The sequence below is a fragment of the Medicago sativa genome, chromosome 7 (assembly GCF_051527215.1).
Source record: "Medicago sativa cultivar Bolivia chromosome 7, Bolivia_mono, whole genome shotgun sequence".
Classification (NCBI taxonomy): Eukaryota; Viridiplantae; Streptophyta; class Magnoliopsida; order Fabales; family Fabaceae; genus Medicago; species Medicago sativa.
Window position 1 is genome coordinate 63,478,601 of NC_140755.1, and position 22,384 is coordinate 63,500,984.

The window sequence follows — 22,384 nt, forward strand, 5'->3', positions numbered from 1 at the left end:
TGAACTGGCTGATCAGAAGGTGATTTGCCTACTATCAGTGAATGATAAGAAATGGATGTGGCACAGAAGGTTGGGACATGCTAACTGGAGGTTAATCTCTAAGCTTAGTAAGTTACAACTTGTGAAAGGGCTACCAGACATTGACTATCATTCAGATGCACTCTGTGGTGCATGTCAGAGAGGGAAAATTGTGAAATCATCTTTTAAAACCAAAGACATTGTTTCAACCTCAAGACCTTTAGAATTACTCCATATTGATTTATTTGGACCAGTGAGTACTGCATCCTTATATGGAAGTAGATATGGATTAGTCATTGTTGATGATTACAGCAGATGGACTTGGGTGAAATTCATAAAGAGTAAAGATGTTGCGTGTGATGTATTCAGTAGCTTCTGCACTCAAATTCAATCTGAAAACGAATCAAAAATTTTGAAAATCAGAAGTGATCATGGTGGAGAATTTGAAAATGAGCCATTTGAAGCTTTTTGTGAAAAACATGGAATTTTCCATGAATTCTCTTCTCCTAGAACACCACAACAAAATGGGGTTGTAGAGAGAAAGAATAGAACTTTGCAAGAAATGGCCAGAACCATGATCCATGAAAACAATTTACCAAAACATTTTTGGGCAGAAGCAGTGAATACAGCATGCTATGTTCAAAACAGGATCTATATTAGACCTATTTTGGAGAAAACAGCATATGAACTCTTTAAAGGAAGAAAACCCAATATCTCTTACTTTCATCAATTTGGATGTACATGTTACATTCTGAACAACAAGCTCTACCTAAAGAAATTTGATGCCAAGGCCCAAAGAGGAATCCTTTTAGGTTACTCTGAAAGGTCAAAGGCATACAGAGTGTATAATTCAGAAACACTTTGTGTTGAAGAATCTATGCATGTTAAATTTGATGACAAGGAGCTTGAAGATAAAACTTCAAAGCAAGGTGAAAGTTCTGCAGAGATACAGGTTCCTGAAGCTACTCCAGAACCTGATCAGATAGCTGAATCTGAAGAAAGTCCAGAAGCTGAACCCACATCAGAAGCGCAAGATGAAACTGCTTCTGATGAAGCACAAGATGGCTCACATCAAGAAGATCCTCCCAGAAACACATTCAAACACAAGTCTTCACATCCTGAGGAGCTAATCATTGGAAACAAAGATAGTCCAAGAAGAACAAGATCACATTTCAGACAAGAAGAGTCAATGATTGGACTAATCTCAATGATTGAACCTACAACAGTTGATGAAGCACTTTCAGATGATGGATGGATTCTAGCTATGCAAGAAGAGTTGAATCAATTTCAAAGAAATGATGTGTGGGATCTGGTACCCAAACCTCAGCACAAGAACATTATTGGAACAAAATGGGTATTCAGAAACAAGCTGAATGAGCAAGGTGAAGTAACAAGAAACAAAGCCAGGCTTGTTGCACAAGGGTATAGTCAATAAGAAGGCATTGATTACACTGAAACGTTTGCTCCAGTTGCAAGATTGGAAGCAATCAGGTTACTTCTTTCCTATGCAGTTAATCATGGCATAATATTATATCAAATGGATGTCAAGAGTGCATTTCTCAATGGTGTCATAGAAGAAGAAGTGTATGTCAAGCAACCTCCTGGATTTGAGGATATTAAATATCCTGACCATGTTTTTAAACTGAAGAAATCACTATATGGCTTGAAACAAGCTCCCAGAGCTTGGTATGATAGACTAAGTAATTTCTTAATCAAAAATGACTTTAAAAGAGGACAGGTTGATACTACACTCTTCAGAAGGACCCTTGGGAAAGATATTCTTGTTGTGCAAATATATGTTGATGATATAATATTTGGTTCTACTAATGCATCTCTTCGCAAGGAATTTTCTGAGTTAATGCAGGATGAATTTGAAATGAGCATGATGGGAGAGCTGAAGTTCTTCCTTGGCATTCAAATCAATCAATGCAAAGATGGAGTCTATGTTCATCAATCAAAGTACACAAAGGAGCTTCTGAAGAAGTTCAAACTTGAAGATTGTAAAGTGATGAACACTCCAATGCACCCTACGTGCAACTTGAGCAAAGAAGATGAAGGAGCTAAAGTAGATCAGAAGCTGTATAGAGGTATGATTGGTTCTTTGTTATACCTCACTGCATCTAGGCCAGATATTTTATTCAGTGTATGCTTGTGTGCAAGATTCCAATCAGATCCTAGAGAATCTCATATGACTGCTGTCAAGAGAATCTTCAGGTACTTGAAGGGAACAACTAATCTTAGACTCCTTTATAGGAAATCCTTAGATTATAAGCTAATTGGATTCTGTGATGCTGATTATGCTGGTGATAGGATTGAAAGAAAGTCAACCAGTGGCAACTGTCAATTTCTGGGTGACAATCTTATATCCTGGGCTAGCAAAAGACAAACAACTATTGCTATGTCTACAGCAGAAGCAGAATACATTTCAGCTGCAAGTTGTTGTACACAACTACTTTGGATGAAACATCAGTTGGAAGATTATCAGATAACTGCTAACAGTATTCCCATTTATTGTGATAATACTGCTGCTATTTGTTTGTCTAAAAATCCAATTTTGCATTCAAGAGCTAAGCACATTGAAATCAAACACCATTTTATCAGAGATTATGTTCAAAAAGGAATTTTAGATATACAATTCATTGATACTGAAAATCAATGGGCTGATATATTTACTAAGCCTTTAACTGTTGAAAGATTTGATCTTATAAAGAAAAATTTGAACATGCACTTTGTATCTGATTAAATGCTTGCTTGCTCCTGAATAGGATTTTAGGTTCTGAAGTTAGTTCAGAAGCGGTAGTCCATCAGAAGCTCTTTATTGAGGTTCTGAGGAAAACTCGCTTCTGATGATGACGTCAGCATCTGAAGTCCAGAAGCTGGATTTATTGCTTCTGAATAGTTGAATTAGTGGAAACGTTGGAAGTTACCTTTTAAAAAGTAACTTCTGGCCCACTAACTTGGTAGTTACTCTGTGAACTTCTTACGTGGCCTGTATGTGTTGGTGTATAACTAAAAGGGCAATGATGATTTAATAGCTTTGAAAGTACTTTTCACGCGCCCCCAATTTTGTCATTAATGTTATGTTTGTTTGTCTCTTTTGAATTGCAATCGTTTTACTTTTAACACTTTGACAATTCACACACTACTCACTCACAACAAACACATTTGCTCTCAAACCTCTTGCAAAGTAAGCGCATTCTCTCAACCTTAGAACCCTAAAATCTTCATCTTCTTCAAATCTTCGTCAATCATCAAATGGCATCATCAAGCTCAAAAGTTTCAGAATCTACATCAAACATGCAAAGCGTACCAGAATCTGGGTCCATCTACAAGGAGAAGACTATGGATATTCCATGGAAATCCTTAATCGTCCAAGTAGAATCGCCAGTGGACTTCACTTCACTCAAGAAGTACGAAGTGAACATGGAAGGCTATGTAGAAACTCAGAAACTGTCTGGTTACTTCAACATGCTAAATGGGCCAACATATGTGAACTTGGTCAAAGATTTCTGGTTAAGGGCTGAAATCGTCAATGGAAAGCCTGTGAAGGCAGCAGATAAACCAGCTGGGTCGAAGAAAGGAAAGAAGGAGATTGAGTTGAATCCCACTTCCTTCAGTAGCCTTGAAATAAGGTCTGAAGTGATGGGTATTCCCGTAGTCATCACAGAGGAGATAGTTGCTAAAGCTTGTAGAATGGATGCAGAAGGAAGGTTTCAAGAAATTGTTAAGAAGGATGATGTCCTGCTGCAAAACTACTACAACACTCTTCTGGGTGGAAACAAAGATGCTAAGCCTTCTGAAATGGAGATTCACAACAGGATGTTGGTGAAATTCAGTAACGATTGCTTCTTTCAAAGAGCAGGTGGGTCTGATCAACCCAACAACCAACAGAAGCTAGCAATCTATTTCATGACCAATCTGGAAAAGATAAACTTTCCAAGATATGTATTGGATCATCTCTGCTGGGCTATTAATGAAAGCACAGTCAAAGGAAGGAAACAAGTGCCCTATGGAAGATTGCTCTCTGAGATCTTTTATCAAGGGAGGGTGCTGGATTTATTGAGAAGAACAAGGGATGCTTCTGATAAATGCTTCGAAGTTTCTACTGCAGAGAAGACTATCAGTAGCAAGACTTTGCATTCAATGCACTTTTTCAAGACAGCTCCTAAAGATGAGAAGTGGTTGGAGATGACCACAGAAGAATCTGAGATTATCAGGGACTTTCCCTCCTTAGTTAAGGAAAGTAATCCTGAACACTTAGCTAGATTAGTAGCTGAGTACGTCTTGGAGGATGATGCAAGTTCTCAGGAGGAAGCTGCTCTTGCTAAAGGGAAAGGCAAGAAGGCCAAGGCAGTTGCTGTGTCAGAAGTTGCTGTTTCTGATGCACCTAAAGGGAAGAGGGCCAGAACTAGTTCAGAATCTGATGCTGCTCCTACTAAAGGAAAAAGGGCCAGAACTAGTACTGAGTCAGAAGCTGCTATTGCTAAATCTGATAAGCAAAAAGTTGCTAAGTCTGAAGCTAAACCTGCTTCTATCAAGGATAAAGGAAAGATGCAGAAGGTTGGTGCTGCTTCTATTCCTCAGAAAAGAAGAAAAGGTAAGGCAGATTTGGTAATCACTCAAGAGCAGCTGGAGGAAGCTCTTGAAGAAATGGAGAAAGAAGAGGCTGATCCCAAGCTGAAGAAGAAGAAGGCTCCCCTTCAACTTGTGAGTCCTATGGTTGAGATGACTCCAAGAATGAAAAGGATGGCAGATGAACGTGCTTCTGATCTTATATCAGACAGAAAGGAACAAAAAGCACAATACATTCATCAAAGAGATGAAAAGCTCAAGGCTTTGGGATTGGAAGACTGTGATAGGTTCTACAAAGATAAATTGGCTGAAGTAAGAGCCATTGCTGGTAAGCCTACTGAAGACAATGAGGAAGATGATATGATGCTCATTTTTGAAAATGCTCCAGAAGAGGGAACTTCAGAAGTAGTTCCTCAAGCTGCTGGTCCACAAAAGATAACTTCTGAAGCTGGCCCTGCAGTTCAGGTAATCCAGATTCCAGTCACCTCTATTCCCATTTCACCCTCTTCACCATCAGTACCTGAACCAATAGAAGACACTTCTGTCTTAGACAATCTTATTCTACACTATTCAGGTGACTTACCCAAAGACAAAACCTCAGAAAAGGCCTCTGAAACAACTCCAGAAGCAGCTGCTTCTGAAAATGTTGTTTCAGAAAACCCCCACCAACAAACACCTGAACCACATAAACCCACAACACCCCCACAATCACCAATAGCTACCATTGACCCCCAACTCAACAATCAAACAACAACTTCACCACAACAACCACCAACTGAAACTGAATTTCAACCTTTACCTGAACACTCCCCAGAACTAACTCCCATGGATGTTGACATCTCTCTAGTCAATGTTCAAGTCTCAACCTCTACCACTCACATTGCCTCTGACCAGCCTTCATCTTCAAACACACAAACACACTCTACCATTCCAGTTCCTAACCCTGTTCAAGACTTGGAAATCAGTGATTCTGATCTTGAAACCCTTGAACATCCACCCACAAACATCCTGGAATCTGGATATATCAATACTGAGCTTCTCACAATCCTGAGTCAGATGCATAATCTGGTGGATCAACGAAGGACAATTGATCTCACAAGTGCATATGAAGACTCCTGGGCATCACTTCAGAACCGGGCAGCTGAGCTTATTGACGAGATCAAGGCTAAATGCATCAGAGTCAAGCAAGCTTCAGTCAGAAGGCTAATGGAAAATCTGAATCAGAGTCTTAGAGTAAGAAGTTCTACACTGCTCCTGGCAAACCAGCCTTTCTTCTTTGAAACGGATTACTTGACCAGAGAAGCTAGGTTGTGTAAGCTTCTGAAGAAACAGATGGCACAGCAGCAGCAAGAAGCTAGAGAAAGGGAACAAGCTCTTCTCCAGAGGCAACAACAGCTTGAAGAACTGTTGCAGAAGAAAATTGAAGAAATGGAGGAGATGAAGAAACAACAACAAACCAACCCTTAGTTGCACACCCTTGTGTTTTTCTTTTTGTTTGTTGTTTGTTTTAAATTCCTAGTCCTTGCTTCTGAAACCATCGTGTTTTATTTCTCTATGCTTCTGAATGCTTACTGGTTCTGACTGTTTAGCTGCTTCTGATATTTTAGATATTCATGTTCATATATTTTTGATCTGATTTATTTAATTAATTTCTTGTATACTCTCTTTTGTTTGAGTTTTTCTCAAATCTTTTTGTCTTTTATGCTTATTTTTATCTTTTTTGATAATGACAAAAGGGGGAGTATTTGTGACAAGTATTTAAAGGCTCTGAGCCCCATTAATGGCATTTGAAATTTTTGAAAAACTTCTATCATTCTTACCTTATTGGTATAAGCTATGAACGAACGAAGGAGTATCAAAATTCAAGTAAAATTAATTGAACCATTCTTCTTATCTATAAGTTAATTCTTTCAATGATTCAATTTTGTTTTTAAGCTCTGATAATTTTATTGCGCGAAAAATGAATTTAATTAACCTGGATAGAACTTAGGGGGAGCTTACAAACCTCACCTTAAAGACTATCAGACTCAGGGGGAGTTTGAGCTTACAAACCTCAGATTCTGAGCTTACAAACCTCAGAACCCCAAAGTCAACTTGTTAATTAGATTAACAACAATTGATCAATTTTAAATACTTTTGTTTGTCATCATCAAAAAGGGGGAGATTGTTGGAACAAAATGTGTTTAACAATGAACCTTAAAGAGTTTTGATGATAACAAGGTATTAAAAATTGTAAATTGGACTAGCTAATATTTGTTCAAGTGTACAGGACCATAATTACAAAGTTACATCATCATTGGTTCTGAATGAGCAAATAAAGAGCAATGGAATCAACAAAAATTTGAAGCTTGGACGCTCCTGAAGGCAACTTGTTACTGAAGAAGAAAAAGCGCTCCTGAAGTTAAGTCGCTTCTGAAGTAAGAATAGTGCTCCTGACGTTAAGACGCTTCTGAAGTAAGAATAGTGCTCCTGAAGACAAGAAGTCCAGAAGCTGCATCATCAGAAGCTGTATCATCAGAAGCTGCATCATCAGAAGCTGCAGAAGTCATATCATCAGAAGCTGCCTCATCAGAAGCTATTTCACCAGAAGCTGAATCTCAACTGGATTTGCAAAGAATCAAGAATTGAAGAATTATCAATGCAAAAGCTGTCTATTGGATTCGAAAACACAAACAAAGGATTAGTGGAGTTTGCAACGGTCATTTCAAAGGTGTTTGAAGGCGTGTGCTTGCAATTTGGACGAAAGCGTTGACATTGTACTTTGTACGAATTGTACAACCACGTTCTCCACTACTCTGTTTTGTGTCCACGCTACAGGACAAGAAAACAGCTCCAGAATACGGTTTCGCCTGCATAGATGTTCCTTTGGATAAGGAATGGATTTCAAATTTGTTCTTCATAGGACAACAACCAAATCAGGCAAAAGATCATTGGTGAAAGATCAAGCTTCAACAACGACTCTTTGGTGTGCTGGCAATTTCACAACGTCTCTTTCACACCTCTATATAAAGGAGTGAAGACCTAGAGCTTTGGTAATGCAAGAATGCTGAACGAAAGACTCACAAGATTTTCACAAGTACCAAACCTCTGCTGAAATTGTTCTGCATTCACTTAGAATTTCTGTGTCTTAAAGCCATATCTTAGAAATTCTTAAGTCCATTGAGTCTGTATCTGATTTGTATTGTGAGCACCTCTGATTGTATATCAAGTGTTCAAACTTAAACAATTTTCTGTGTAATTTTGTTTAGTTAGGAAGTCTCTTGCAATTGTGCTTGAGCAGGAAGTCTCTTGATTGTGTTCTTGAGCAAAGGAAGTCTCTTGCTTGTGTGCTTGAGCATTGGAAGTCTCTTGCTTGTGTGCTTGAGCATTTGTAATCAGATATTACTCATAGTGAAATCTCCTTGGAAGTGCAAGGGGGACTGGACTACTTCCGGTTTGTGGAAGGAACCAGTATAATTGCTTTGTGTCGTTCTTCTTCTCTCTCTCTGTTTTATTCCGCTGCATTTAGATTCTGTTTATCACTTCAGAAGCTGTCTCACTTAGCTTCTGATCAGTGTATTCAGTTGTTTAGGAGAAACGAAGAATTTTTCAAAACACAATTCAACCCCCCTTCTTGTGTTTTTCTCACCTTCATTCTAATGGTTGTCTTCTTCATCAATAAAATACAATCTACAGAGTCCTTAGTCTAAGTTAAAATTCATAGTTTTTAAACCTTGTGTATGGGGTTTTGATACACCACTAGTGGCTATTTTCTTCTTTTGTCAATATTTGTTGTAGTTATTGCTCTTTTTGTCCTTTCTCTTTTTTGATACAAATATATAAGGCTTGTGATCAAAGATCGGATAGTTTAACTGATTTGAACTAAAAATTTCAAAATTTAAAGGAACATGGTACAAATTTTATCATAGGTAAAAGAAAAAATTTGTAAGATCAAAATGAATTTTCGAAAAAAGAAAAAAAAGTGAAAATTATATTTCAACCTAAATACAAAATGAATAATGAATACTAGAACCTTCATAAAACTCTTCCTCTCATTACTTTTGTAATGAGTGTGACCTTACAAGAAAACAATCACTACAATCAAATTGTCCAAAACATTCTTCTTTTTTTCGGATACAAAACTTCTATGAAACATATTACTAATAAAAACAAAAAAAACAAAGAATGTGGACAAAACTAAATCCAAAAAGCAGAATCAAATTCAATCTAGCTAGTCTAAAAATGGATATAGAAATGTAACATAATGATCTAAATCTTTTCAACATTTGGGAAGATCAGAAGGTGGAGGTGGCAGCTTCTGATTGCGCCGTTTTCCATCCTGGACAATCCATGCCATTTTCAATCCCCAACTTGTATGTACTTCAAGATGGCAATGCATGAACCAAACACCTGCTCAAGATATATGATCAACATAACATTAATTTCGCAAACATTAACACTAAATCATATCCAAATTATGTAAGTTTTTATTTGTTAACTCTTAATTAGTGTATTAGATTAATATGATGTAACCAAGAAGTTGGACATTATTAATGAATTAGGAGAACTAAGTTCAATCCCCGAATGAAACAATTTTTAACCAGACTTTACTTATCTACGGATTACCTTGCTCATTGTCATCTGGGCCGAACGGTTAAGAACAAAAAAATATATAATATTACGTCAAACATATTTATTGATTAAAAAAATGGAATTTAGTATTTAAAATGTTTCCCACCTGGATTATCTGCAAGGAATCTCAAGGCAAGCCATCCACCAGATGGAACACCAGCAGTATTCCTTTCAACAGGATCTACCAAATTGAACTTAGAAGGATCCCTTTTAGGGTCAAAGTTTCCATTTCCTTGACCAACAATGAAGAAGTTAAAACCATGAAGATGCAATGGATGACTCTCAGCTCCAAGAATACTTGTATCTTGCAATACCAACTCCACTTTGGTATTGTATGGCAAAACCAGTACCTTAGTTCCACTCTTTACCATGATGTTCTTTGGTGGTGTTCCAGTGTAGTTGAATTTAACAGGTGGATTAGAAGGAAAATCAGTAGTGAAAACTCCTTTTGATTTGTTGAAGAAATGAGCTTGAAGTAAAGCAGTGTTTGGCATTACAAATGAAACATTGTTAATAGCTGCTGCTACTCTTGTGTTATTAGGTCCTTGACATGCTTGGTTTTTTGAACATTGACTAATACCTAAACCAACTGTGAAGAAAAAGTGTTTGTCGACCGTTTTTGGAACTTTTGCTGGGAATTTCTTGCTGTTCAAGCTACGAAATTTCATGTTGAAGTTCATTGCGAAGATAGTGTCGTTGAATTTAGGAAGTGTTGGTCTAAAAAGCTTAACAGTTTTGTTTTTTGACTTAGTGTTTGAAAGTGAATGTTTCTTGTACTCCAAGAAACCAATTGCTGTAGTGTTGTCAAAAGATGCAGGACCTGTAGCATAAGGTCTTGAAGCTATGACAAATTTGGCATTTGGGGTTTTGGATTTGGTTTTGAGAAGGACATTGGTGGTTTGGCCTGGTGTGATAAGCACAATGTTTGTTCTAAAGGGCTTTACATAAACAGCATCAGCATCAACAACATGGAGGGTGTGATTAGCAATGCTAAAAAACATCTCATCATTGAGTGCAGCATTGATTATTCTTAGTAGATATGTTTTCCCTGGCAGAACCTTGAGCTTAAAGGTATCTGCACAAATGGAAAATTTTAACAACTTGATTGAATGAAAATAATCACTAATATGGTTTCGAATGGACTATGTTTGTGCTTTTCTTTCGAATGTCAACACTGACATAGATATGGACACCAGACACAACACTGACACATCAACACCAAAATTAGTTTGACAAAACGAAATAATTGAATGTAATCACATGTATTGGTGTCGTGTCAGTGTTAAAGACCGATAGGACACATTTTTAATCTAATTTGTTGGTACTACATACCTTTAGCTGAACAGTTGTGGAGAGGACCTGGAAGGCCATTGATGGTGTGAGCATCTGAGGTGTTAGGTGCTAACCCTGTTTGTGTTGCTTGATTTATAACTGCTTCTGTGTCTGCTTTCCACCACTCCCCTAACCATGTTATCAAAGTTAATATACTAATTTAGCAAATGAAAAATGTACATGTAAAGTTAATATTAAAATTTGTGACATATTTTGATTGGTCTTAATTTACCTAATACAATTGGGATTTGTTTGAAAGGATGAGGGAATGGATAAGGCACATGTTTTTTGGGAAGAATGACAATAGGACCATGAAGAGTAGATCTAAGCCATGAAATATGTGCATGATACCACAATGTTCCTCTTTGTCCTATGATTTTGAAGTTGTACACATAACTTTGTCCTGGCTGAATTGGACATTGTGTTATATATGCAGGTCCATCTGCCCAAGCACTTCTTACTTGGCGAATTCCGTGCCTGAAATTTTTTATCAAAATTTAAGTATATATTGACAGTGTAAAAACGTTTTAAATACATCTTAATATATTTCACCAATCAGACATTTGTGCATGTATTTTAGAAAATTATATTATATATGATTGAATACTTGTGTAAAATAGTAATTAAACTTATAGAATTGTTGGACTAAATTGTGTAATACCAATGAATGGAAACATTGTACTGAACGTGGTTAACCACTTTCACGATGACTCTGTCGCCTTCTCTTGCTATGATTCTAGGACCCGGAAATTGTCCATTGACAGTTACAATGCTCTTTGTTTGGCAAAGTCTTGTGACATTTTGCAATTTGATCTGTACAAAGGAAAATTGAAAAACTGAATGGAATGCATTTTTTGTCACAAATAAAAAAGATCATGATAATGAAATGCAATACACATACGTTAAACTTGTAATGCCTTGTTGTGCTAACATGTTTTGCATGACTTGTTGTTCTAACATGTCTTGCATGTGCTAGCTCTGGCAATATCCACAAAGCACATAACACAATCAACATAGCTCTCATGAAGCTTGACATTTTGATATAAGCAAAATCCATTTCCTCTTTCAATTGTTTTCTTTGAAGCTCTTTAACTAGAAATTGAGGTTGATGTTTTTTTGATTTGGATGGAGAAAACAACAAAATGATGTAGCTTATATAGTAAAGATTGAATTAGTGTAATTAGATAATTAGGTGATTTAAAATGAATTAGTGTGATTAGATAATTAGGTGATTGAAAATGAGATATTACAAACTTGGTATAACTTGCACAACAATGTTCCAAGCTTTATCCATGCCACTTGCTTAAGAGCAATAGAGTACTTTTCAAGCTAGATTTCATATTTTGTAACATCCTCTGACGATCTAACATCATTTTCTAATATGTCCCTTTGTAAGACAAGTTAATTAGTTACATCACTAGATTTAATAAGCCTCTCTAGTATAATCATCTAAAAATATGAATTAACTCAACATAAGTGGCAATTAATGGTACATGTCATAGAGATTGGACAGTGAAAAATATAGGTAACTTTAGATATCTAATGAGATAATTATGTTTTCATATGTTGTTAGTGACATTGGAACAAATTAGTTAATGTAATTATTAGTAATAGATCAAGGGTCAATTTGGTCAAATCATATTATTATTATCCAATAATATTTTGTATAGTTTGAGTGGGAAAATGAATAAAATAAAATAAATATTGATAAATGAAAGGGACTGGTTATCACAAGCTGGGTTGGATGGACTTGGTTGCAAGGTAAACTTCACACATCTACCGTTAATACTTGCTATTTAAGGAAGAAAAGGCAAGTTGCATTGTTCACAACCACATTTTGTTTAGTTAGCAATGTCGGTTGTTAATTTGATGATAGTGTACTATAAACAAAGTCTAACAGCTTTTGATGTTATTCTTGTTGAAAAGGACATTTCCTTGGCAAAATTTAAAATTCATTTTCTAATCCTAGGATATATTTATAATATTTTAAATTATGAAACGTTGATCAAGTTTGTATTCTAAATGCCACCTTATTTAAATATGTTACTATCGATGCATATGTAAGATTACTAAATTAGTGTTATTATAATCACAGCAAATACAACCAAATAGACAAATTTGATTAATATTTTACATTGTTAAGATTATTTTAGAACTTAATTTAAAGGGGTTTTAAAATATTGGTAATATAAGCAATTTGATTGATACAAACCTCCAATTTTAAATAAAAAAAGTTAAAAATTTACCTTTTTCTTGAGTTTCTTTCTCTCTCATATGGCACAATCCATTGAGGCATTGACCATATTTTGGATCTACTTTTAAATTTGGGTTAAATATGTTTTTGGTCCCTATAAATATGTCAACTTTTCGTTTTAATCCCTCTAAAATTTTCCTTCAACTTTTAGTCCCTATAAAATTTTCAATCTTCACTTTTGGTCCCTATTTTAAAGTAAACTCATATGTAGAATTCATATTATTTAATAAAATTTTCCAGAAAAATTCAAAATATTATAAGAATCACTCCAAAAAAAAATTCATAAATTTTTAACAAAACATGAATTTAATATGAATTTTTATATTTTTTACGGTTAAAAATTCATATTTAATTTGTGTTTTGTTAAAAAATTCTAATTTTTTTTAGGAAATTATTTTAGAATATTTTACACATTTCTGCACAATTTCATTAAAAAATACAAAAATTAAATTAAAAATAGGGACCAAAAGTAGTGATAGAAAATTTTATATGGACTAAATGTTGAAGGAAAATTTTAGAGGGACTAAAACGAAAAGTTGACATATTTATAGGGACCAAAAACATATTTAACCCTTTAAATTTTGTAGTGATATTTTATTGGTATGAAACAAATTTAGTATTTAAGGTTTACATTTTACAACACTCACACTGCGTTAGAAATATATGGACTTTAATACTCCCTCCGGTCCTTAATATAAGAGAAGATTCTTTTTTTAGGTTCATTGAATTAATAATGTATCTAGTCTACATTGTAGTCCAAATGCATTAATTATTCAATGAACCTAAAAAAAGATTCTTCTATTATATTTAGGACTTGAGGAAGTAGTTTAAAAAGAGGTAGGACATGTACATATATTAACACTAAAAGAATTAATAAAGTAACTTGCTTTTTCAAAATAGTTTTTGTTGTAACTTACTATAATTTGGGTAAAGATAAAAATAGAAAAAAATGTGTTCGATTTAGTTGAAAGAAAAACCCTCTCTCGAGGGCGCCACATCGTTCAAGTAGGGTCTTTTGGAAAAACCTTGTGTAACATTCTGTGTTCTGCTCTATATACACTCTGGTTTATGTGTTCTGCTCATTGTGCCTCCTCCACACCACCCACCGGCCACCAACATCGCTTTTGGCTGTGTCTACCACTGCAAAAAATCAGTTAAATAACAGCATTGCTGTGGAGGTTTTAAAAAAAAAAACCAAGAATAATCTAAAACAAACATCGAAGACTTCGGGTAGTATCAGGCACGGATGCAAGTGTACCACATTGGGGTCACTTGACCCCACTCCTTGCTTTCTATTTCAACCAATTATAGCATTATTTTGCATTTTGACCCCACTTTAAATTGTATGTTGACCCCATATAACCAAACCAATACATTGAAGGTAAAGCAATGTCATGTTTGTAAATTAATTTTAAACTATATTTGCTAAAATAGTAGTATAACTCTCATACTTTCGACTGCATTTATAGAAAGTGAATTGGGAAAACATTGGCATTTAAGTTTTAACTTTCAAAAATTGATTTTTCATTAAAACAAACAGAAAATGCTCCCAAAAGGTTAAAAGAAAATTCAGGTATTACGTGGATTTATTTTTAAATTGAATTTACAAATGCAAGTCTAAAATTGAATTTATTTTTAAATTGCTTATGATGAAATATACTAGAAACTACTAGGAAAAAAATGGAAATTTGATCTTTTTAAACACTTTTCTAATTTAGATGAAAGGACCAATCTTTCAAGCAAGGTTCTTGAAACTATAAAACATTTTTTTATCCAACATTGTATTTACTTTTGAAGTTAGCATTACTAAAAACGAGCACAAAAAGTACTCGAACATTATAAATGTATGCGACAACGAGAATTGTTGAAAGGAGTTTCTCTGCTACGAATTTTGTGAAAAAAATTGAATGCCTAATTGTATGGATATGAATTTCTGAATTATTGTTTGGTAACATTCATAGACATCGATATATCTGGTAATCTTTGATTTATGGTAACATTTATAGAGACTAATATATGATGACATATTTTTTGTAATATCTAATTTTTCTTAATAATAATGATGTAATTATTTTATTAGTTATAGATTTATATATTTTGCATAAATATTTGTGATAAACAATATTGACCCCACTTATTAAAATTTCTGGATCCGTCACTGGGTAGTATAATATAAATTTTTGTTTAATTTACTGAGGTTAAAGAAAACCCCTCTAAATGAAATAAACAGTTTATCCCTTTTTCCTTATGGTACCTTTTTTACAACATCTTTACACTTAAAAGAATCATGTTAGTCGATCTCGGAAAATAGACAATTATACTATTATGTGAGGAAGCCTCTCAGTCGATTAATTTGTAAGAAAGTGCTATAATTTGGTCAATTGCTGATTCAAAATTTTGGTGACTTACCATTGTCCATTATTTATTTATGAGTTTGTTGATGGAAGCATGATATTATCCCAGTACGGATGAGTTTATTCAATTGTGATTGACATCGAGGGAGGAACTATGTCCCTCAGTTGTGAGTTTCTTAACTTCTCCAATAGGGCTTAGGTACGGTTGTTTTGAATTTTTGAGTTACACTAAGAAATGTATAAAAGTAAAAGATAAAGACAGAAAGATAAATGGGTAAATAAGTGAAAATGTCATAGGAGGATGATCAGCTACCTATGATAGTATCTTAACTACTACCTCCATGGTGTTGCTACCATTCTTTTATTCCTCTCTCGTTCAAAAAAGGTTGAGAGTATTTTATTGCAAGATAATGAGTGAATGTGAAATTGAAATTACAAAACTAACAAGTAAAATACCCATGTCCTTTGGAATGGTAGGGTAACCCAAAGTCCCAAAGTCATTGTCTTGTTCCCATTTTTTGTCCATTTCTTTTGTCAAATTAGACTCAACCCAAAGCTTAAATTTTCATGAACTTTTCAGTTTGGGTTTTATGGAAGTATATGTTGGTCAAACATGCTTCATGGAGATATCCATGTCCTCTTTGTTGATCTCAAGCTGTGCTGTTAAGTTTGGATTTTGGAATGTCCTAGGCTATTCAGATTCACTTCATGTGGTGCAACTGGCAACTATTGGCACACATCATTTTTATCATTGCGCCAATATTTTGGAGATTGTTAGAGATTATGTGAAGAAAGATTGAAATTTTACACTCAATATTTGTGCAGACATTCTAGCAAAGGTAGGAGTTAATTATATAGATACCATAGTTATGGTTCATGAACCGCCGTTGTGTCTGTCATTGACCTTGCTAGTTGACATTGTTGGTGTGTTCTTTATTATGGATTCTTTCTCCTTTGTTTCATTTTTTTTTTTTAATCTTATGTAACCAAAAACAAATCCACACTTTGTTTGGGTTTACAAAGGAATGTTGGGCTTTAATATGGACTGCTTTATTATTGGAAAATTGAGTTTTTTTCATCAAGATTTGCTCACTCCCAACTGAATATCCCAAAATACCCCCACGTGACTTAAGTCACGCAGGTGTTAAACACAACATGATTTTAAGTCACGCTGTAATACAACCTACGTGGTTTAAGTCACATTGCAATCCTACGTGAGTTAAGTCATGTTGCGTATCTTTTTAAAGATCAGACAACAACTCATTTCCTCATTTCACATTTAAAATCTCCAAAAACTCTCTCAAATCAATAAAATCCCTAATTTCTTCAAGTTAAATCAAACAACACTCCAAAAACAGGTAAATTTTCATAAACAAACACCATTATTTTATGCTTATATGTTAGATTTTTCCTCTTAAATTAGAAATTGTTTAGTTTAAGGGTTTGTTTAAATTCTAATTTTTTTGGCACGAAATGATACAATGTTTACATGTAAAAGACTTATGTTGCTTAATTGTTTAGATGTTTGCATGTTTATGTTGTAGTTTAGAGTTTTAGCGTTTATGTATAATTTGCACTCCAAGTGTTTGATGAAATGTTTAAATGAGTTTTTTCTTTGATTGTTTAATTTCTTATGGTGTATATCTTAAACAATGGACAACTTGTTCAACGCTCAAGTACGCTTCAACGGTGGAAACCCTTATTTGTTCAAGGTTTGGGAGAATATAATGTAAGACACTTCAATGCCAACATTTTCGGCAAATTTTCAAGAATTTAATTAAAACCCAATATCATGATGATACCACATATTTAGGGAGAATGTAATGTAGCGTAGATGAAATTAAAACTAAATGAAACTATGTATTATTTGAATTGATTTCATGTACTTGTGCAACTTTATTCAATTCGCAACTTTATTCAATACCAAAATGTGTAGCATATCCAAAAACATGAAGAAAAAAAACATCCAAAAAAATTAGACATTACATTTAATCATCTCCCTTGTCACTTAAGTCAATTGGGTTGTCCTCGACAGTTCCTGGAGCACCTGCTTTTGGTTGTAGACCAAAATAACAGGTCCTTCCGCTCCTTCTCATCTTGTTGAAATTGTACACTGGCACATTCGCCTTACTTTTTTGTCTGGATCCTTCGCATTCGATATCGTGTCATGTCACGATGGTTTTTGCTTTCTTCTTCTCACCCACCTTTTTAATTGAGCATTACCATGTTTCTGAGACATAACTACACAATGCAAACATCAAAGGCCAAACCTACTCTAATCCTAAAAATTCTACCACAATTTTACAATTCTTAACAATTTCAAACATCTAACAATTTCTAGCAATTTCTAACAATTTTTACCACAATTCAATCAATTCTACTCTAATCAACATCTAACAATTCAATCAAATCATAAAAATCTAACATCATAAAATAAAAAATCATAAAAATCTAAATATGTGACAATTTATCCAAAAAATCTAACAATTCAATCAAAAAAGCCAATGCAATATGATAATAAACACTTACTTGATTTTGTGATTATAATTGATGTTGAATGGCTTAAGCTTGGAGAAAATCGCAACAATGGAGATCAAAATTGCAACAATTGAGTTTTGAAAATTCATATGGTGTTGTTATGTTTTTATAACAGAACCCAATGTGAGTTAACTCACGTTGACTTAAGTCACACTGGTAATACACCTATATGAGTTAACTCATGCATGGATATTTCGAGAAGTTCGGCTGGGAGTGAGCAAAACGTGGTGGGAGAATATCAATTTTCTTATTATTGGTTCTACTAATAAGTGTTTGTTCAATAATTCCCTTCAATTATTCGCATTTTTAGAAGAAAAAAAGTCATCGTAGATTACAACTAGATGCATTTTTACTCACAAAAAATATTCATAAAATATTACGACTCGATCGATTGAACAATCTAAGAGGTTTATTGAGCAATCACCCTACCAATATGACAAAACATCACTATAGTTACTCAAGCATACCAAACACCTAACAATAGTCTTAGCAACGTTGCCAAAGTAATCTCGGAGAGATCTTATGTTCTACACATTTAAAAGAATTGTTTTTAGTCATTTTAAAAGGGACAAATAAAAAGTATTAGACAAAAGAGAAATGTTATATGTCACCAAAGCTGACAGAAAAAAATATAAGAAACTTAAAAAAAATGATTATCTATATTTATGTATATACATGAACAAATGTTTATCAATAGAGAATGAGCAAAGAAGTAATTGTATCCTAGCCTACCACCCACATATTTGTATTTTTCGTGCAAATAATTTGGTATGAACAAGTACATTTTCAAAAAATAAAAGAAAATATACAATCTGCAATTTCCTTTATTTTTATATTGAAATATTGCAATTTCAAATGTAGTAACAAAATAATAGAGTGTATGAACCAAGAGACTGATTGTTGATTTTAAGTTCCTCACAATATACAGCCTTCTCCAAAGTTGATTTCTACCAAGAGGCCCCTCATTAAAATCGCACGAAGGGAATGGACCACAACTTCTGAAATTTGAACAAGCTTTAATTGGACCACACCTCAATACAATCATCGTTGTTCAGTAGGTCCTTCAAAATTGCTTTCGTTTCTAAAAAAATCATTGAGAATTACAATTTCATCATGCTTTACGCACAAAACAACGATAAAAAATTACAACCTGATTGATTGAGCAATTTGAAGGATCTATTAAGCAACCGTCCAATACAACATGTGGGTCTAACTACACAAAACCCAATACTTTTTGACCCACCAAATCACATCGTACGTGAGCCAAACCAACCCTAGATTTCACAAGATCAAATTCCATCCACATATTCTGTTGTTGGTGATGCCCAATGATAAATGACTCTACACCTAGTAGATCCGAGTTCCCAAATGTGAAGCAATAAACTGAATCATTCCCCACAACCCGACCTGGAACCCGATATAAAAGTTGTTCGCCTGAAACCCTCATCTCGGCTCCATCAAATACTAAACTAACACTTGGCAACTCGGGTAATTTTGATTGGTTCAATGGAACCCGATAACAAAGATCCATTGCCACTTGAAATGCGAAATTTGGATCATCCAATACTCGTAAAGTACTGTTTGTTTGATTAAGAAACTCTTCTCTCAACACACTATAAACCGGCCCAAGTAAGAATGTAAATTGAGTACCCAAATCAAACATAGTTTGACCCGCTCCAGTATGATCTGGAGCGAGAATATCATTAGACAAATTAAGCAACTTCTCTGAAACCCTAATTCCCATAAGCCGAACCGTGTACGCGGCCCGATCAAAATAGGGCAAAGGAGTGGATATTTGAACCAAAGGAGTATAATTCAACGACCCGACCCATGAGAAATTGGATTCCCCGAGAAGCAAAATACCCGAGAAATCCGAACCCGATATACAATATGAGAATTTGGGTATCTTAAGCTGAGAAACAAAAGAAAGTGACCCGAGATTCATACCCATTAACCCGGTTGTGTTAAAATCTCCATCAGAATTTGTGCTAATGCTTGAGTCCATGCACCCGAATACAATTTCCGAGTTATTGGATCCTCCAAACCCGAATGAATCAGAAGCAAGGTTCCCTTCAGAGGAAGAAAAATCTGCGTATGAAAGAGTTGCATGGCAATGATTGTTGGAGTCACATGAAGCAGGTATGGGAAAATCTCGGGTTTGGGTAGTGCATGTAGATGAAGAACAAGAAATAGGTTTGTAAGAAGAAGAAAAATTCGGGTTAAAAACCGGGTCAGGCATGATCCGGTTTGTTGAGTTGTTGCAATGAAGCCATGAAAGTTCACTTCCTGTGTCAATGACTAATGACACGTTTTGTGGGGGGGTGCCAATAGTAATTGAAACTGTGAGACTAACATTGTGATGAAACCTAAGCTTGTTTGGTGGTCTTGGAAGATACCCAGATGAGATAACTTGTGATTTGAGTGGTAAAGTTAGGATCTTTGTTTGTGTTGTGAGTGGTAAAGTTTGTAGAATGAGAAAAATGATAATTTTGAGAAATGGGTTTGTGAGAATGGTGCATCTCATTATGGCTTTTCACCTTTTGGAATGATGCAAATGTGTGATAATGTTTTGGTTTTTGGTTTTGAGATGAGTTAAATGATTGGTAGATTTTGAGTAAATTTTGGGGACAAAGTAAAGTATATGAAAAACTTGATGTTGTTAACTTGGTGAAGGATCACATGGGAAAGGTCAATCCTTTCCCACCATGGGAAAGTTTTTTTTAAACCATTAGATCAAATAGAGAACATAGTTTTATCATGGACATTCAACACCAAATTTTTTCTCTCACACTCACCACTCACCTCATACAACTCTCCTTCTTCCTCTCCCCGTGTCTGTTTTTTCATTTCTTGTATATGCTGGAGAAAGAATAAAATGGTTCTTCCTCAAAAGCTTCATGAATCTTTCAAAGACAAAACAAGCCAAAAATTGTCTCTCTCCCTAACAAACCAAGAAGTTTCCTTCCAGTTTAAACATGTTGATGTTGATGTTGATCCACAGCCTATTTTACTTACTAAGCAACAACTTTCAGATTTCAATTAATAAAAATATTCATAGATCCATAGAAATCAAATAATAAAAATAACACAAGGACCCAAAATCCCAAAAATGAATTGCAAAGTAAAGAGAAAAAAATATCCTTGGATTGGATTTGAGTGTGGTTTTTCAGTTTGGGGGAATTGTCTTTAGAGGTTAAAAAGAAGCACAAGCTCAATGGAATTTTGGCCATGGATGGTTTTTTATCTTGGACGAAGTAGCAGATCGGATACAAACTTCAAACTCCATTAACAAAGCTTGTATCTTTTCCTCAATTCTAGATGGAATTTTTTTCTATGATGTTAGTTTTAATTTATTCATGTTTAATTATTTGTCACTTGTTGAGAGAATCACATGTCCTTTGTCACCGGAGAAAAGAGGTTCTTTGTTTTAATTGTGAAATTTGTCAATGAAACTTCAATGACAGTGACAAGGCAATGGTTTATGGAAGATCAATTTTTCCTGGTTTGAAGGAGGAAGAAAGAGAGTTGGAGCGGCTGCCGTTTGGGGTGAGTGGTGAGTGTTGAATGTCCATGATAAAACTATGTTCTCTATTTGATCCAATGGTTTAAAAGAACTTTCCCATGGTAGGAAAGGATTGGCCTTTCCCATGTGATCCTTCACCTGTTAACTTATAGGTAAGAATCTCAATGGTTTGTTTTACTACACAAGAAAAAGATCTAAGAAATAGTTGAAATGAGAATGAGATCTACTTGGGATGGTATGGTACAACAAGACTTTGGTTGTACCATTATATCATATGGTACCTAATTAACATACTTTGGTTCTTGTTTGGTAAGTTCATGTGTGTCAATGTATGTATATACAGTATGTTAGATTTGATTTCATTTTGCTGACATATGTTTTTGTTCTTTGTTGAATTGAATTATGTTTCATGATGTGATTCTGAGGTTGCTTTGTTTATACTAATAATTTGGTGATGCTAACATGGTTTAAATGGTATACATGTTATGCTGTCTGTCTAAAGAAAGACAGAATCTCCTACGTATTAGCATTGGAAGGCTATGCATGAAGATTATTTAGAAATCAAACATGCTCAATAAGTCAATACTTTCATATTAATTAACAAAAGAAAAATACCCCAATAAATATTATCTATATGTTTTCAATGTAACGTTATTTATTTTAATTCTAATGTAAAAAATATTATTTATTTTAATTTTATTTCTACCTCCAATTTAACATTATGTATACTGTTATGAAGTTTTCACTCTTTTTTATTTTTATTTTTACAATTATTTTCTTCTGTATAGAATAATAACTATAAGTTACACACAATATGGGGCCAGAGAAGTACTTCCAGTAGTTGAGATCAATCAAGACCCTATAGTTTTATTATCTACTAGCTTTAGCCCCACCTTATAGTAGTTGAAGTGTTGAACTGTTAATTGTTAAATAATTTGGACATCCAAAAGGTAAGTTCGTTTCTGTGTTATTGATATATTAGATAATACTGCGTTTTCTAATATATCAAATAACAAAAATGTTTTTTTATTTGGATATTTGTTTATTAATGAAGTAAATTAAGCAAAAACTTAGTACATCTCTTATTTTTGTGTTGTATTTGTCTCGAATCTTTTTTTTGAATGGCAAAGATATATATAAATAAATAAAAACAGCAAAAAAGCTGCACAAGATACACCTGAG

At 34.3% G+C, this 22,384-nt stretch overlaps 2 protein-coding genes across 2 annotated transcripts; both read right to left on the reverse strand.

Moving 5' to 3' along the window:
* Nucleotides 1-8,582: 8,582 nt before the first annotated feature.
* On the reverse strand, nt 8,583-11,660 carry LOC146907563 (laccase-17-like). Its single transcript, XM_085723502.1, has 6 exons — nt 11,435-11,660; nt 11,195-11,346; nt 10,766-11,010; nt 10,534-10,662; nt 9,308-10,276; nt 8,583-8,979 (listed from the first exon to the last, which is right to left on the reverse strand). The coding sequence occupies exons 1-6, from the start codon at nt 11,588-11,590 to the stop codon at nt 8,849-8,851; spliced, it is 1,782 nt and encodes a 593-aa protein (XP_085579628.1). The 5' UTR covers nt 11,591-11,660; the 3' UTR covers nt 8,583-8,848.
* Nucleotides 11,661-18,485: 6,825 nt separating this feature from the next.
* Nucleotides 18,486-21,203, reverse strand: PCS1 (Eukaryotic aspartyl protease family protein). Its single transcript, XM_085726567.1, has one exon. The coding sequence runs from the start codon at nt 20,201-20,203 to the stop codon at nt 18,893-18,895; it is 1,311 nt and encodes a 436-aa protein (XP_085582693.1). The 5' UTR covers nt 20,204-21,203; the 3' UTR covers nt 18,486-18,892.
* Between the last annotated feature and the right edge of the window lie 1,181 nt (nt 21,204-22,384).